Genomic DNA, 18,203 nt, shown 5'->3' on the forward strand with positions numbered 1-18,203 from the left:
CATAGGAGGGGGGGGTTGGTCAGAGAGGGAGGTCGGAGGGGTAAAAAGGTTACAATGTAGCTGGGAAGAAAAGAGAATTACATTTTTACATTACATTACATTACAGGTACCTATTTCCAACAACCCAATGGTTTAGCCATGGGCTCGCCCTTGTCCCCACTCCTGGCCGATATGTATATGGACAATTTTGAAAAAGTTTTGTTCTCCTCAGCCTACCCTCTCATTAATAATGTATTTTGTTGGTTAAGATATGTAGACGATGTCTTCTGTGTGTGGACAGGTTCTGATAGGCAACTAGATCAGTTTCTAGCACATCTAAATTCTATCAATTCTAATGTACAATTCACGTGTGAAAAAGAGGAAAAAGGTTCCCTGAATTTCCTCGACCTATCCATTTCTAAAGACAAAGATGGGTTACAGTATTCCATTTTTAGGAAAGAAATGTATACAGACCAATTAATTAATTCCTCTTCAAGGCATTGCTTCACCCAAAAGCTTTCGGCATTTCATGCAATGATCCACCGTTTGACCGCTATCCCTATGTCAAAATTCAATGTAAATAAGGAACTTAATGTAATTAAAACGTTAGCAGTAAACAATGGGTATTCAGAAGATCTAATAAATAAACTTTACCGGAATAAACTTACAAAAATAGCCTTAAGCCACATTTACAACCCCGAACATGTAAAAGATCCCACTGCCAAATGGCGGAGAATACTATATCTTGGGACTATTTCTCAAAAAGTAATTAAAAGTTTACCTAAAGAAAAAATTAAATGTGCCTTTTACAGTCGTTCATGCCTTAAGAACCTGATCTCTCACACTAAAGACAAAGTCCCCGAAAACGAGAGGAGTGGAGTGTATGAGTTAAAGTGCTCGGATTGTAGCACAAAGTATATTGGACAAACAGGACGGAAATTTAAAGAAAGGATTAAAGAACACCAAACATGTGTAAAAAATAAGAACATAACATCCCTCTTTGCAAAACACCTCATCGAAAGTGATCACAAAAGTGACTTTGTGACAAAAATTATTCATTTTGAAGAAAAAGGTCAAAGGCTCGATGCTTTGGAGCAGTTAGAAATTTTGAAATGTGTCCGTTGGAAAGATGATCTTGCCAACGAAATTTTGTATCCCTCCCACTCCCCACTCCTAGACCTACCACTCTTCTAAATCAAAAATGTAATTCTCTTTTCTTCCCAGCTACATTGTAACCTTTTTACCCCTCCGACCTCCCTCTCTGACCAACCCCCCCCTCCTATGATCAGAAGGTATATATAGCCAGCGTGCTTCTATGAGGACCACCTGATGATGACGTTCAACGTCGAAACCTGGGTCGTGTGTTTTTAAATAAAGTGTGTGGAATTACAAAGTCAATTATTTCATTACATTTCAATATGTTATGCAAATTCCACAAAGTTACGCCTGAGACAACAAATTTCAATGCTATCTGAGAGCCAGTTTTGGACTAAATGACCCATATGAGCTGGTGCAGCATCCTGTTGAAAGACATATTGTCTCCCCGAGGCCACAGTTACCATCCACTGTTCCATGACATTCTTCAAATTTTGCAAATTTGCGAAATTTTGCAAAATTCCTCTAAAATCAGCCCCTGAGTGTTTCCTTGAATGACGCTTCCTTGCCTTGGCGCTCATCTCGGGACAAATTTCAATTTGTCCGGAGATAAGTGCCGCACCCTGAAGTTTAAAAAATCTCGAAGTTATCCTTTAACAATTATTTTATATTAGCCCTAGCTAAGTTTATCATTCATTTTTTATTATGATCAGCATTACAATCAACAATCACTTATGCAATAAAAGTTTTATTTTTCTCTCTTCATTAAAATAAGATGTAAATGTGTACAAATAGAAAAAATATGAATTACTCAAAAGAGCTAAGTCAAGAAAAACTTTAATCTTGAAGAAGTAGACTCATAACACAAGAAATTGCAGCATCTAAATCAACTTACACGATAGAAAATTATATACTAAAAATAAAACAATACATTACTGTGGAGCAGAAATAAGGTGTAACATCATATCAAAATGATAGACTAGAAAAACAAAGTAGTAAAATCGGCTTCAAAAATAAGAAAGTGGAATGTCATTGCTCCCAAATGCCATTCATTATAAGATATAGATTTGGATAATCCCATTGCACAAAAAAATTTAATTAGATTGTCAATTGTCACAAATTACATTTATTGCCCATGTGAGCCAAACAGAAATACTAGCAATCACAATATTAGGCATGCTTATGTCTTTCTACATCAAATGTCTCCAGTAGATGGATGAATCATTTACGGGCGAATGCTTTAAAGTATTTCCAACATGCTATGATTTCACATACTTCCCTCCTTAATTTTGAAAGAAAAGGGATGGAGAACACTGCAACCCTGAGCTGCTTGCTCTTAAGCAATTCAGCAGTATTAGGGTGAATGACGCTATTAGCAGTATTCCCACAGCTTCCAGACACTACCACACCTTTATAGATCACAATTTATGGAAACAAATCAAGGTCAGCTTCCCCTCCACCTCAATCACAAGTAGGCTCCTCTTTCTACCCATCCCATAAATGGCAGCACACCCAACTATATCCAGGGACTGTTCAACCAGAGACTTTAAAAAATAATGCATTCCCCTGAACTAATTAACTCAATCTTTTTCCATTATCTTCATTTTCTAAGAAGGCTAAACATTCTGGGAACATTTGTTTCATTGCAAGCCCCAATACTCTATAAAGGTTAATTTGTTGAATGGAGAGAATTTTCATTTTAATTTTTTTATAGTCTTGCACATAATGCACTAAACAAATTTCAATTTCTTACCTATCCAAAGCACCATCGAGATGTTCAGGAACCACATCAAAGTAATATGTTGTGTGATCAGAGGAGGTACAAGCATTACAGTTTCCACCATGCTCTGATAGAAATTTGCTATACTCATTCTCTGATGGGTACTTTTCAGTTCCTAGAAACAGCATGTGCTCACAAAAATGAGCCAATCCTGGTAGCTCTGGTGGATCACTCATGTGTCCTACAAATTAAATAGAAATTCTAGAATTGGATTGACAATGGTTATGAGGTTTTCGAGAAAGAGGAAGGCTAATTTAAACATTAAAAGAGGAGGGAAAAAACTACAGCGGGTGGAGCATTATACATATCTTGGCAGGGTTTTAGATGGAGGATGTCAATCCAGTAAAGACATAAGATGAAGAATTGAATTTCGTAAAGAAGCTTTTACCAGGACAAGGGATTTGTTGACAGGGAAATTCAGTAAGGATGTTAGCAACAATTGGTTAAGACTTTGATGTGAAGCATGGTTTTGTACAGTGCGGAAATATGGTTGTTGAAACAGGAAGATAAGTGTAGATTGGAGTCTTTTGAAATATAGGTTTGGAGAAGGAAGGAAAAGCTGCAATGGATACAAAGAAAAACAAGTGAGCAAGTAATGGGCATGGTGGGAGATATGAGGGGATTGTTGGGAGAAATCATTAGGAAATAGGAAAAATGGATACAAAGCATATTGATTGGCAGTGGGATGTGGAAGACAGTGATAGAGGGTTGAGGTGTTAGGCAAATGAGGAAAGGACAGGGAAAGGATAGGGATGTTGGACAGAATGAAGGGAGGAAAAATATGCGGTGATAAAGAGAGGATTGTTGTACTGTTAAATATTGTTTTGCTACAAAGAAATATATCTTTGAATAACAAGGTTTTCAATGAACAAAGACTGAATATAGATATATTTCCTAATAACAAAACACTATATGACTACGAGTTACATTTAGCTTCAGAATAAATTAGGGATTGAAAATACTTTTTCAGAAATTCATTTCTTAACAAGATGTCTTGATACGGTATCCAAAAATAAATTTTGTAAGTGATCATGAAACCCTCACTCTTCTACCTCAGATAGTCTATACTCTTCCAGTACACGCAATACAAATGGTCTGCACAAGTAACAAAACATTTGCTAAGACTTAAGACGCCTCTAAACAAGATAAGGTCCGATTCAAAGAGTCAATTTACGTCATCAAGAGTCATTTACAAAACAAGATTTCTTACCGATGTTGACATCAATAGAAGCGGCAGATTTGTCTGTACCAATGTCACTCACAAGGAGTACCTTCATCTTGTTTTCAAGAATAAGTCCCCGGTACAACCGATTATCCTCCGCCGACTTTATAATATCATCAACACGTCTTTTTACACCCACCATTTTACTGCTGTTATATCTGCTAAAAATCCTGAAACAAAATTAACCTTTAATAAATGCTACATATAAATTACCATGTACTATTACTTGGCCTCATTTTTGGGAAAATAGAGAATGTTATTCAACAAATAAAACCATTTCGGTGAGAAAAGCTTTTAGGTTCATACCAGAAACGGGACGGGTAGACTGCTCGATAGCAGTGAACTAATACTCTACTGTTGAAAATTAACATTCAAGGTGCTCTAAATTATATCAGTAAAAACACGATTAAAACACAAAATAAAGTACATCACAGCATGGTATAACTTGGCAATTTATCTGAAATTACTCCATTAGCGCATTGCGGCGCTTAACGTGAGCCTTTTGTCCAAGTTTTGTTTTTTTTTAAATATGAATGGACAGCACATACCGTCGACCGTGTGACGGAAGGCAAACATGAGGAGCCATAATATCACGTGACATAAGGCGAAAGATGGCGGTGTTTGAAAATTGTAATGATCAATTAATTGTTAAAATGGATAGATACCAAATAAAAAAGGTGCACTCAATACAATGCTATACATTCGGAGATAAAATACTAATCCCAAAATCCTTTGTATAAATCCTCAAAACTAAACTATATCACTGGTTTCGATTCTTATGTAATATCCTCAAGATATTGTATTATATCTGATGATATCTCCTATGCATTGAAACTGGCAGTACAGTAAAAATATACAAACATTAATTATTAAATGACCGGGCATTTCCAAAGTAGAACCAGGAACCATCGAATTCACATAAATGACTGAAAAAATAACTTCTTTCAAATAAAGAATATTTGATCAGGAAAATACCCCAGGATCGTCGACTTATTTATACACACGTATATCATATTCATACACGCAAACATAAGCAGTTGCTATTATTATTTGTGCACCTTCTATCCACTAAAACGGTTTAATTGATCATTACAATTTTCAAACGCCGCCACTTTTTGCCCAATGTCACATGCTATTCGGGCTCGTCATGGTTGCCTCACATCACTAGCATCCTTAGCCCAGGGAATGTGCCATCTACATGTATTATTAATCTAAGGTAGTAGTTAGGAAAGTGTAGGACACGGTTAAGGGTAGTGGTTGTCACCTTTTTTATATGGCTTCTAAAGCGCTTTACTTTGAGTAACCGTCGGCATGGATTTATCCGTGGAAAGTAGACCTAGTGGAAACATTGACCACGTATGGGACGGAGGTACGCCGGAATGCTGCTAGTGGCACCGAACCTGTATATGCAAGCAACATCCGCAAACGCTATGCTGGTATCATCACTTCAAGCGTTCATTTAAACCAGTAGAAACTTCGACGATATATTTATTTTAAGCTGATATTTGCATGACACTGGATATCATTCATAGACATTATAATGCACTGTAATTGTTTAGAATAAAATTATTTTTGTGAGATCAATAACATCTCCATCATTGGAACTGCTTTGAGCACAAGCCAACTCCACGCTTTAGAATAGAACTGTAAACATGACGCATATGTTCATGTCGAATATGTGCTGTCATAACAAAGCAATTGGTATAAAGTACAAAGTGTTTTCACACATTTTTTTGGATCAAAATTGTGTTTGGACACAATTTTATATTTTAAGGATGAGTGATTTGAATGTACTAAATATTTGCCTGAATTTAAGTTGCATGAAACTTGGGTTGATCTGATAGCTTGTGCATTGAATTTATCCATGAAGTTTTGAAGCATGTAAGGTTCTGAAACAGCAAAGTTGCCTCGGCAACAGAAATTGTACCTTGACATTGTGACAACTTATGTAAGCCCTCTTTTACTCACAGAATGGCTTTGTATAAAATAAATGCTTCATTAAGCTAGCTTAAAGCGAAGGAATGTACAACTGCTAAGCATGGTGACACCAAATCAGAATCTATTGATGCCTGCCCTAATATTTGCTGTGTGTACAATTCTCTTTGTACACCTATTTATTTTTCCATTGTATGAAACCAGCCAAGCTACAAAGACCCTTAAATATGTAGGTGATTATGAGCAATCGTTGTGCAGTTTCAATATGCAGCCTATGAGATGGCCATCGTCGGGAAACCAACGGCGTAAGATGAGGCTACGTTGCCCACAGGAAGGTATTGTTACAGTTGCCCAAGGAGGCCGGCTTGGAAACCAGATGTGGGAATATGCTTCTGTGTGGGCAGTGGCACGCACCACAGGGCTGGAACCTTATGTCCCTCGTTGCCTCCGTCGGTCACTAGATCAGGTGTTCACTCACCTGAGCATTCCAAGTCTTACTAGGATATCTCACTGTATCATAAGATGGGGCGCTGTCGTTGATAGGTATAGCCTCTCCAGTTTTCTCGAGTCAAACGAATCCATGCAAACCAGTGTCCTCTTGCCTAGGTTTGTTGTGATGCCTGATCTAGTGCTTGCTGATAAGTATGACATTAGAGAAGAGTTCAAGTTCCGAGGTCCCTTGGAAGAAGCTAGCAGGAAAGTTCTGGACTCAATTGCAAGTCGGAGGAAAAGTATTGCATTTCCATCAGTAGCATCTATTACGTTTGTTGGGATCCATGTGCGGCGGACCGATTATCGAAATTATCTGTGGAGGACTAGGCAAATGCATCTAGCCGGTCCTGAGTACTTTCATCGTGCCATGGACTATTTTCGGAAGAAATATAAGAATGTCGCGTTTGTGGTTGTCAGTGATGAGGCCCGCTGGTGCCAGCACCATTTGGCTACCTCTAATGGGGATGTGTTTGTGGTGAGTGGGACTCCTGGCTCCTCTCTAGGACCAGGCAGGGATTTAGCCATCATGGCAGCTTGTAACCATTCGATCATTGACTATGGAACATTTGGGGTGTGGGGAGCGATTTTAGCTGGTGGTGAAACATTGTTGTATAACATCTCTCGACATTCATCGGTCAAAGTTGCACAGTTGCTACCTAACTGGCGTATTTTTGATTAAAGTAGCATTTACTACCTTATGCTTTTGTGTTCTTAATTGTAAATGTGTGTCATATTGTGTGCCAAATGGTTTTGTATGTACCTTAAAATTCCAATCTTTCAAATGTGGAACTCAGGGGCGCATAATGAAAAGGTAATTTTCTGTACCTGTGTGGTCCAATTTTAATCATTTGTGTTCTAAATGTCTAATTCTAATTATATCGACGTTTTGAAAAAGTATTTTCTGTGATTTTATGTACACATCACGTCTTTGTAGATTTGGAAGTAATGAATAAATGTCCACCTCTGTAAGGAACACTAATCGAGTTGTTACACATTAAATTTTGATGTTGATGTATGTATTTGTGAAAATTTTGGTAAAACTTTGATCTCAAAATGAATGTTATATCTAATGTTGTTTATATAGCTCGATGTTTAAAGAGTAATTTTTTTATCTGCGGTGTCCCTCGTGCAGCTGTTAAATGTACCTACAATGAATATATTTATTGTAAAATTTTACAACTACCACAATAAATTTTAAAAACCACGATACATTGTTATTGCATGACAGTATTTCTTGAAGAGTAATTATATTTATTCTACGACCTCGCCACCGATTGATATGTTAGAGTATCTATGATATTAATTGTGCGAACTATTTTGATTTCCATTGTCCTTACATAACTTGGCAAATAAATATATAATACATTATTTAACTCTTCTATTTTCATACGAAATGGCAAAATCTGACGAAAATTTCGCCTTCCTCGAGCTTCGAACATTATATATTTCAATCAGCTGACACTTGACTCAAAGATACGTGATGGTGGACGAATCTCGTGAATTCTCGCATTATATGAGATAAACAGGATGAGAAGATGGCGAGTCGTCGGTCGGCGATATTGACGACAATGGATCCACAGCCTACGACGGCTAGTGATCCACTTAGGGAACTCTTCGAAGCCTGTAAAACTGGTGATATTGCTCGGGTTAAAAAACTAGTTACTCCTCAAAGTGTTAATGCCAGGGATACTGCTGGAAGAAAGTCTACTCCACTGCATTTTGCTGCTGGTACGTTGAACACTAAGCAGTTTTCTTTTTGTTGATTTTTGCATTCTCTCGCCCACGTATTTATAAACAGTTGGCAAATGTTAGGCTATGTTATGCTCGTTTTCATGATTAATATCCGCGAAAGTATTCTGTTCCATTAAGTTCGCTGTTGTAACTTTATTTTGACCTTAATCTTGATGTTGAAGTGTCAAGTTCATAAGTTGTTGTCGCGAAAGAGCCACAGGAAGTGAAACTGACTTCTAATTTTTCAGTTAATTGCCAAGTATTTAGAATGGTTCATATTTTGGTTTACAAGTGAACAATTATCGTTGACCAAATCATGCTCACAAAATGAATTACCGTAACAAATCTTTTGATAAAGGTTTCTGGAGAGATATAATGTCGATAGAACAATTTTCCAAGTTTTATAAACTGCATGGAGATTTGTGTGAGTGCAGCATATTAGCCAAAGGTTTTAATTTTCAGGCTATGGTCGGAGGGACGTCGTCGAATATCTACTTGGAGCGGGGGCTTCGATTCAAGCGAGGGATGACGGAGGACTTCACCCATTGCATAATGCCTGCTCGTTTGGGCATGCAGATGTGGTTCGTCTGCTTCTTCGAGCAGGTGCAGACCCTAACACGAAGGATAATTGGATATTTACGCCTCTCCACGAAGCAGCAATAAAAGGGAAAGTGGATGTTTGCATAGGTTAGTTTTGAGTATACTAAACATATTTTTGAAGGTATAGCCTTGGTGGAAGGCCTCTATAAGAGAGACTGATAGGCCCTATTACCAGTCTGTTATTTCATCGTGCTATGGTGTCTTGACCCCCAGAGACCTATGACATTACTGAAGGCCATGGTTATGGGTAATTGGTATGGTGGCTGCAAGATTGGTAAATATAGGAAGCACTTTACTGCCCTGGTTAATGCAACGCATAATGCAGTTGGTCTGAGTCAACATCAGGAAAATATTTGGACTTCTAAATGTACAAACAAATTTCCATGCTCCAAGTACACAATCATGTGTACTGTAAAAAGCAGTCGCACAAAATTGAATTTGTACTAGCAAAGATGGACGTACAAAAATCGTGGAATTTGAGTGAATGGTTATTTTTAAGTAAAAGAATTAGAAAGGGCATTAAGGGAGATGAAACGAATTAATGCCGTGGGGGTGGATAACATTCCCGCAGAACTATTGAAATGTTTAGGAAAATGTGGGAGGAAGAGGCCATATGGGCTGATTCGTAGTATTTATGAGGAAGGAATCTGGCCGGAAGACTTTGTGAGATCAGTTTTAGTTCCTATTCTAAAAAAGGTGGAGGCTACATCATGTGAGGACTACCGGACAATAAGTTTGATATCCCACATAGGTAAAGTTGTTTTCAGGATCATAAACAAAAGGATAGAGAGTAAGGCTAATGATTATTTAGGGAATGATCAATTTGGGTTTAGGAAGGGGAGAGGTACATGTGATGCCATTGCAGTGATGAGATTATTAATCGAGAGGAATATAGAGTACAACCAGGAGGTTTTTGCCTGTTTCGTAGATTTCGAAAAAGCGTTTGTTAGAGTGAATTGGGGAAAACTAATAAGTATATTGCAGAAAATAGGAATAGATTGGAGGGAAAGGAGGCTAATCCGCAACCTGTACATGTCTCAGACTGCTCAGGTGTGGGTGGGAAACGGGGAGTCCGGTTGGGCAGTGTTAGGAAGAGGTGTAAGGCAGGGTTGCCCATTATCACCGTTGCTGTTCAACCTGTATGCAGAGGAAATGATTAAAGAGGCATGGGAAGAGCTGGAGGTATGAATGAAAGTGGGCGGGGAATTCATTAAATCAGTTAGGTTTGCCTGATGACCAAGCTTTAGTTTGTCAGTCAGTCAAGGGGTTGCAAGCATTGCTGAGTGAGTTGGAAATTCAGTGCGACAGATATGGGATGAAAAACAATAATAATGAAACAAAGGTTATGCGATTTCTAGAAAGAAAAATGCTAAGCTAAACATTAAAATATGAGGGCAAAAACTAGAGCAGGAAGAACAGTTAACGTATCTTGGAAGTATTTTGGACCAACACGGTCAAAGTAGTAGGGATGTAAGGAGAAGAATTGCGCTAGGTAAAGAAGCTTTCACATGGAGGCGGGAGTTGATGAGAGGGACGTTGCGTAAGGATATTAAGGAAAGACACGTAAAAACTTTGATATGGAGCATAGCTATATACAGCGCGGAAACGTGGGCATTGAATCAGGAGGATGGATGTAGATTGGAGGCTTTTGAAATGTGGGTTTGGAGAAGAATGGAGAAGGTGAAATGGACAGAGAAGAAAACAAATGAGGAAGTACTTGGTATGGTGGGCGAAGAGAGGGGTTTGTTGGGAGCAATCCTATGGAGGCAGGAAAAGTGGATGAAGGGGGTAGTGACCGGCAGTGGAATGTTGAAGACTGTGATAGAGGGGAGAATGTTAGGCAAATGAGGAAAGGGAAGGAGTAGGATAGGAATGTTGGATGGGATGAAGGGAGGAAGAAAGTACTCGGAGATGAAGAAGGACCTGATGTAGAGTCGGATACTGGATTTTGTGTTTTATTAGTAGTCACAAAATATTTATTTTGCAGCTTTGTCCATCCAAAAACCTACCTTAACCAGTAGATTACCTAATAATAATATCTTAAATGCTGTGGTATGGTAGAGTGGGTCATGGTAGTCCTGGGGTAGAGCATTGGACTGGAGTTTGATTCCCGGGTAAGTCTTTGGACACCTGCAGCTCCACCCAAGCTATGTGATTTTTTGGGTACCAGACCTCACTGGGAAGCCACAACCAGCATAGGGAAATGAACTGGCCCCCCCTACCCTGATGTGTGAATTTCACATGCCGTCAGGCTAAGTACTGGGTGAACTTTACCATCATCTACCAAACCGACCTTTGGGTTGATCACTGTGTTTATGGTTCTTTTATATCTTAAATGCAAAGCAAGGATCATGAACTTTTCAGTTGCTAAGAAATTAGTGAAGGTAAACAGTTGACTGAATTTGGTCGACGACCTTGGTCATTGCAGACTATAGATTTTTCAGTTGTACCAACACACACATATTGTTGCACAAACTACTCTGTGCAATAGAAATATTCCAGCACGCAGAAGTTTCACATTAACTCTTGAAATGGTATGGAATTAACTGCTACTAACACAAATGGTGTCAATACTTGGTGTGCCTGACCTGGTCAAGGGGAATTTCTTAGAGAAGTAATGCTGTTTAGAAACTGCATAGTTCACAGTAAAACTTGTTGGAGTGACAGAGGTGAATCACCAACTTTCATGCATCGCCGAATTTCAATGTTTCTCCTCGTAACCTCTCAACAAGCAAATGAGATGATCCACTTTGGTGCATGTTGCAAATGCATCTGTAATGTTTACACTATTGTTGAACCATATTGTTGCTTTCTGACATAATATTGCTAACTATGGTATGCTTATCAAACCATGGTTATCATTTATGCCAATTAACAGGGCAGTGGGACAACATTTTGAAATTTTGAGTTCTCTTTCAAGGATTTCACTTGATTCACTCATGTACCATATCATCTGATTCACATTAATGATGGTAGATTTTGCCTAAGGAAGATCTACGTCTACATAATACCTTGCAAGCCTCCGTAAGATCATATGGTGGGGAGTGTAAGGTCACCACCCTTAAAGAGAATAAACCAAATGCAAAATTAACACATCCATGCAAGCGTATACCCGCAGTGGGGTATACATTCATGCAAAAATCCTTTCATCTGACATGCATGCAAATACATTTACTTTCAACTAATAAACAATTGCTTCTTGGGATGCAGTAAAATATTTATCCAATAACGTGCTAGCTAGAATTTGAAAAGTAAGAAGGCAAAATTCCACTACCACGTGGACCTGCAGCATACAACAGTCTCCTCCCTTGAGGACACCAGTATGGAATGTAACCCAATGCTGCAGGTAGTTGGAGGGTCTACCCATAGAGATTCAAGGGATGGAAGGGGAAACTTAAGAACAGACAACGTAGGGCAGGCAATACTGTTAGGAGCACTGCATTATTTAATGGTATTCTAATTCGTTCATGCAGGAAGGACTTTGACAACAAAATACACAAGGTTAGTGAAAGTGCATGCAATTGAGTATAACTTATTATTCCCTAGACACTGAGGTTGGTAAGTTGAATTTTGATATCTATAACCTTTCAGTTCTATCCCATATTGTCCATGGGAAGGAGTCCTTAAGTCTGCTAGATTTTGCATCTATTTATCTATTTCCTGAATTTTATACGCATGATCCAAGCAACCAATGATCGAGTGCAAAGTCCGTATGTTAGAGTGCGAATAATTTTCAAAACCACAGTGCTGAAACATGCGGATCTGAATTTAGTAAGTTCAACCTAGCATTGAATCGTCTTTCTTCTGATGATTCCCAACCCAACACAAGAAGCATTTCAGTGAAGCTTTTCGTTTTATCGTCTGAGTTTTTAACGACACGGGCTGCCTGGTGGTGAACCTTCTCAATTTCCCGAATGAGGCATTTTTTCACTGGGATCTCATACACTACCTGCATATTCTTAATGAGGCCTATAAGATAAGTTTAGTAATAGTAGTTTTTATGGGAGACGACCAACAGCTGAGGTCATTTGTGCCATTAGGGATGGATGGGAAAGGAAGGGTGGAGAGAAACTCAGCATTACCCTACTCTTTTCAAAAGGCACGAAGGGGTCTGCAGTTTAACGTCCCATCCGATGGATGTCATACTCACTTGAAGTGCTTTCCACAAAGTACCTCAAGTAGGGATCGGGATGCCATTGAAAAATATCTGTCATCAGGATTCGAACCCAGGCTCTCAGGGTGGGAAGCCTGTATGTTAGCCACCGCACCATCCCGATCCCCATGAAGTTTGGGGTGACAGATTCTGTCATATTGGACGAACCTGAGAAATGCAGTGATGTTCAGTCTGTACGCATCCAAAATTTACCCTAAATGGTAAACGACTGCTATTTCAATAATCGGCTCGTTCAATGGCCCAAACACGGGGATCTGTCATGCTGTTCTATTCATCTCTACATGTAAGACTATGGACTAATGTGACTTAACAAATTCCAAAAAACTGCGGGAGATGCCGCAGCAGTAACTTTTAATGGAGTCATCCACTAATGTGCATTTCACTGCAACAATTTCAGAGTGTAAAATTAATTCAGAGTTGAGAGTTTGAGCCTACATCCAACCAGACCTCAACATTTCATTTTAAGAGGTTAATTCTCCTGTATTATTCCACAGTGTTTTGTAACATTCTCACTCCGCATTCTTTTCTTGTCAACTGCTTTGTCTACCTCACCTCTGCCAAATGTAAAGAAAGAACAAACCTTCAGCTCCTTCTTACCTGGCTTCTCCCTTTTTTCTTCATTTATTTTCACTTATTAATTTCATTCTCCCCTTAAATAAGGTGGTGTTTATTCCACTATCCCTTCTTTGTTTCTTCTGTTTAAAAAAATTAATAGAAATGTTGAATCTTGTTTGTGCAAGATAAAACTTTCAAATTACTCTAATAGTAAAAACTACTACTACTACATGGTAGTCAATGGAAAGGACAAATTAAGCTTCTAATGGCCTCTTTTTTAGACTGATTATATTAAATAATATTTCCTAAAGCTGCAAAAGGTTTTTTAGACTACTGTGAAAGTAAAAAAGGGAAGGGGAAATAGAAATTTGTGTGATGATTTTTTTAGGAAAGTTAATCCCTCACCAGTGATCAGACACACATTGAAAATATTAGAGCCATCACATTTACACAGGGATATTTCCCAAGTTTACAAGGAAATTGATACTATTGCCAGGGCCTGTATTCCAGAACTTACAAATACCCACAAAGTCACACTTGTTACCCCTAAGTGCTTTATGGGGAGACTGCGAAGAAATTAATCCAGATGCCCGGAACCTCCTTCTGAGGAATATTGCACTCACTTAGTTATTACAGCAAAGCAATACAACACTCAAGAAAATGAAGTCATTTATAAATGCTTTACAGGTATGGACTTGGTTGTTGTAAATTAAAATTATGAGCCTTCTTTCCAGAGAATGAGGGAAAATAAACAAAATTTTAATCCATAAATTTTCTTGATGAACCTTCAGCACATGTATACACACAGTACAAAATGGATTGTTATTGTCATGGGGAAACTGATCGAATGCATTTATTTCAATATATATTTTTGCATCTTTTATGAAGAAATACATTGCTACCAATTGAAGTACTTACAGAACAATGCAAATATTCCTCTTTTCAAATATAGTATCATAAAAGAGCTGTCTTCAATTATGCCTCCTTGTATCTTCATTTTTAGGCAAGGTATATTTCATACAATTGTTGACATTTTAAGGTAAGAGAGGCATTGAAATGGAAAATTTGCCAAGCTGTACATTTATGCCCCCAAGTAAGGTATTACCATTGCTGAGAGTCTCCCAAGAGTTCGTCAGTCTTTCCAATATTTAAATCATACATGGAAGGAAGCTCTAATATTTCAATATTTATGAATTTTATAGCAGTTTCCTGGCCAGCAACTCAGAATGTGTCCTGGAAATCAGCTGAAAATCCAAATGAGACAGTTGTCGTGGAGCAAATTCCTTTCATTGTTTACTAAACCCCTATTATGATATGTGATGTGGACCAGCATTGTTGTTGGTTCATGAACCTCTAGCTGCATTCTATCAAGTCATATTATAGTTGAATTTTGAAAAGATAATTATTTACTTTTGTATTTATTTAAAAATTTATGTACACCTTTAAATTGAATAAACTTCATCCTAGAATAGCAATAGCCCTCATTTACGCCAAATTAAACCATTTCTTGAGGGCAAATACAGGACTTAATATTTACATACTACCTTGATCAAAAATTTCCTGGAATTTATTCAGAAAATTAAAAATACAAGTTTATTCATCTAAATCTATATTGTCCCCTTCAAAGTAATCCCCATCGACTGCAACACACTTATGCCAGCGCTTGATCCAATCCTCGAAACATTTTTTATATTCGGTTTTCGGTATGTCCATCAGTGCTTCCTGCGATTTTTCCATTACTTCCTCTCGGCTGCTAAAACGCGTTCCTTTCGTTCGAGTCGTTCCGTTAAAATGGTCTGCCACTGCGTTCATCATCTTCGATTGACTCACGACCACTTCTGAACCGCTCGTGCCACTGGTAAACGACCGTTTTTTTTAGAGAATCGTTGCCGAAACACTTTTCCAACGTCCGTGCGCCACTAAATCCGTTTTTTACGCAAAATTTAATACAAGTTCGTTGTTGCAAATTTAAATCCATTTCTGAAATTGTAAAAAATCGCCAACACACACAGAGATAGATGTACTCTTGGCTACGTAACTTTTGCAAATGTCAAGTTATGACACTAAGATTTAAAGGGAATATCAACAACAGATGTACCAATTTAACAAAAAAAACAGAACTCAAATCGGAACGATGGGAGCGCCACACGGTGGTTATTCCGGGAACTTTTTGATCAAGGTAGTATATGGATCAATTTTCTTTATTTTGCATCTGCTTGTATATTGGTCCTGATTGTAATTTTTAACATCTATAAATTGAAATTTACAAATTGTTGGGCAGATCAAAATTTGTCCGTATTCAAGACATAATACATTAATTTATAAGTTTTCTTTTCAGAAGGAAATGTTTACCTGTGACCCTATATATTCATTGACTAGCCCTGTCATTGTAATTGTATCATAAAAAGTGAAAACTTGTTTTAATTGGTAACCATACACTTAGCATTGAAAAGCATAGAATGTGTAATATAAAGTCCTGCTCAAAATTGCCTGAGACCAGCATTAACTGTTTTCAGTTCTGTTTGCCATATGTCTATATCATTTCTGTTTAAATTCCATGATTTTCTGATGGAAACGATAATAAGGTAAAATTGATCAGTATTTCTGTTACATTAATTTTTGTCAAGGATATGTAGTTAGTAAAAAGAGTTGTTTTACCATTTTTCTCCTTGTTTACTCCATAGCTCTGTTGCAACATGGAGCAGATGCAAATATAAGAAACTCTGAGGGGAAAACAGCATTGGAGCTTGCTGGAGATGGGGCTGTGAGGGCGGTACTTACTGGTGATCACCGCAAGGAAGAGCTTCTGGAAGCAGCACGTGCTGGGAATGAGGAGCGCTTGAGGGCACTCCTTCATCCCTTAAATGTAAATTGTCATGCAAGCGATGGAAGGCGCTCCACTCCCCTTCACCTTGCAGCCGGTTACAACAGGGCTCGAGTGGTCGAACTACTACTAAGACATGGAGCTGATGTACATGCGAAGGATAAAGGGTAGGGAAGATAAGCTTATGTTGATTTTCATTTATTTCACTAGGAGTGAGATGTGATGAAAACATTTTCTGCAAGATGTTGCCTAGTAATCACAGTGCCTGTTGATTGCCTATCACATTGTCATCAAGAGCATAACTTCAAGAGCACATCTTATTGTTCATAGGTTTGGGATCATTCATAAGTAATGCCTAAATGTTCAAAATGATGTAGTCAGTCACATTAATGACTACTAGTACAGGTGCAGAGAGAGTTCTGCCCTACTTTTGGTGTCTTTCATAGTGATTTAGATTTCACTGAATGGTTGAGGCCTTAACTTTGTTGAATTCCATTTTTAACTTAGGAAAAATAATATTATCTTTGCTTTCTACGGAATAAACTTTATTCGTCGACTAGTTTCGTTTACACTGTAACATCATCAGGACTAGTCCGTAGAAAGCAAAGATAATATTATTTTTCCTAAGTGATTTAGATTCCATAGAAGTCTTACTCAAGAAATCAGCCTGACAACAAGGTGGGTAAATATTAACGTTTGGGAAAAGATGGTGAATATTTGAAGGTAGGAAGTTTCACATAATTTGCTGTTTGGTGGATGTCCATTTGAAAAGAGCCATGATGTGGTGGACTAGAGACATGAGTAAAAAGAAATGCATGTCCTCAGAACAATTGTTTAATTGCAACTGTGTATTAATAATAATCTCATTATCCTTTGATGAAGGGAGGACTTTTTACTTGATGATTTGTGATAAATCAATAATTTGGGTTTTATGTAAAATGACTTCACATAATCATTTTATTTTTTTGTTAATTGATGTTAAGTCCTAATGTTATATAGTCCTTATGTTATGTTATAGGATATTAAGTCCTTAGTCCTCACCTTAGGTAACTGACCATTTTTATGACAATACTTTCTGATCTTTGTGGTTTTAGTGGGTTGGTGCCGCTGCACAATGCTTGTTCATATGGGCACTTTGAAGTCACTCAGATGCTGCTAAAACATGGAGCTTTGGTAAATGCCATGGATTTATGGCAGTTTACGCCCCTTCATGAAGCTGCCTCTAAGTCCCGTGCCGAGGTGTGCACATTGCTCATCACAGAAGGTGCTGATCCGACTCTACTTAACTGCCATTCAAGATCTGCTATTGATGTGGCCCCAACAAGAGAGCTTCAGGAAAGACTTGCCTGTGAGTAATTGGGGCAAATTGTAATGTGATTTCCTCAGCTTCTTATCATGGTACACTTCAGAGGTATCTCTTATATGAGTGCTTTGAAAAGATGAATAACATTAATTGAATTATTTTGAGTAAACAATTTTTTATTATAGTCTTCTATTAGCCTTGTGTATTTCGTCGATTGTTGCTTCAGTTTTCTTGATCCCTTCCAAAGAATGTGATTTTTCCAAATCTGCAAGAAAGGAGTTCCCCTGGACTTTTCCTTGGGTTCAGGTGTGTAGTGATGTATCTTTGTTTAAAGTTCTGCATATGTTGATGATAGCTGCAAACTAGCCTTGAAACATGTCACACAATTTTGCTTTAGGCCATGTGTGAAAAATCGCAGCATCCATGTGGCAAATAGTTTTCCCAATTAGCAATCTTTCACTTCTTTATCATCTGTCACCTTGTCGTGGATTTTATCATTGATGTTGGATGATT

General features: G+C 37.9%; 3 protein-coding genes across 3 annotated transcripts in view; 2 read left to right on the forward strand and 1 right to left on the reverse strand.

Moving 5' to 3' along the window:
- Positions 1–4,564, reverse strand: part of Ide (Insulin degrading metalloproteinase) — a 42,476-nt gene extending 37,912 nt beyond the window's left edge. The window contains 3 exon segments of the mRNA XM_071592931.1: positions 2,828–3,035; positions 4,065–4,246; positions 4,383–4,564. Coding sequence (XP_071449032.1) covers positions 2,828–3,035; positions 4,065–4,246; positions 4,383–4,447 — 455 coding nt within the window. The 5' untranslated portion in view covers positions 4,448–4,564.
- A 1,757-nt stretch (positions 4,565–6,321) lies between these two features.
- Positions 6,322–7,182, forward strand: LOC139693513 (galactoside alpha-(1,2)-fucosyltransferase 2-like). Its single transcript, XM_071591701.1, has one exon. The coding sequence runs from the start codon at positions 6,322–6,324 to the stop codon at positions 7,180–7,182; it is 861 nt and encodes a 286-aa protein (XP_071447802.1).
- An 856-nt stretch (positions 7,183–8,038) lies between these two features.
- Positions 8,039–18,203, forward strand: part of Tnks (tankyrase) — a 44,337-nt gene continuing 34,172 nt past the window's right edge. Inside the window, exons 1-4 of the mRNA XM_071592942.1 lie at positions 8,039–8,231; positions 8,697–8,921; positions 16,248–16,554; positions 17,482–17,735. Of these exons, the coding sequence (XP_071449043.1) occupies positions 8,039–8,231; positions 8,697–8,921; positions 16,248–16,554; positions 17,482–17,735 (979 nt within the window). The remainder of the gene's footprint in view (positions 8,232–8,696; positions 8,922–16,247; positions 16,555–17,481; positions 17,736–18,203) is intronic.

The sequence above is a fragment of the Hetaerina americana genome, unplaced genomic scaffold (genome assembly GCF_022747635.1).
Source record: "Hetaerina americana unplaced genomic scaffold, ioHetAmer1.1.p SCAF_5, whole genome shotgun sequence".
NCBI lineage: Eukaryota > Metazoa > Arthropoda > Insecta > Odonata > Calopterygidae > Hetaerina > Hetaerina americana.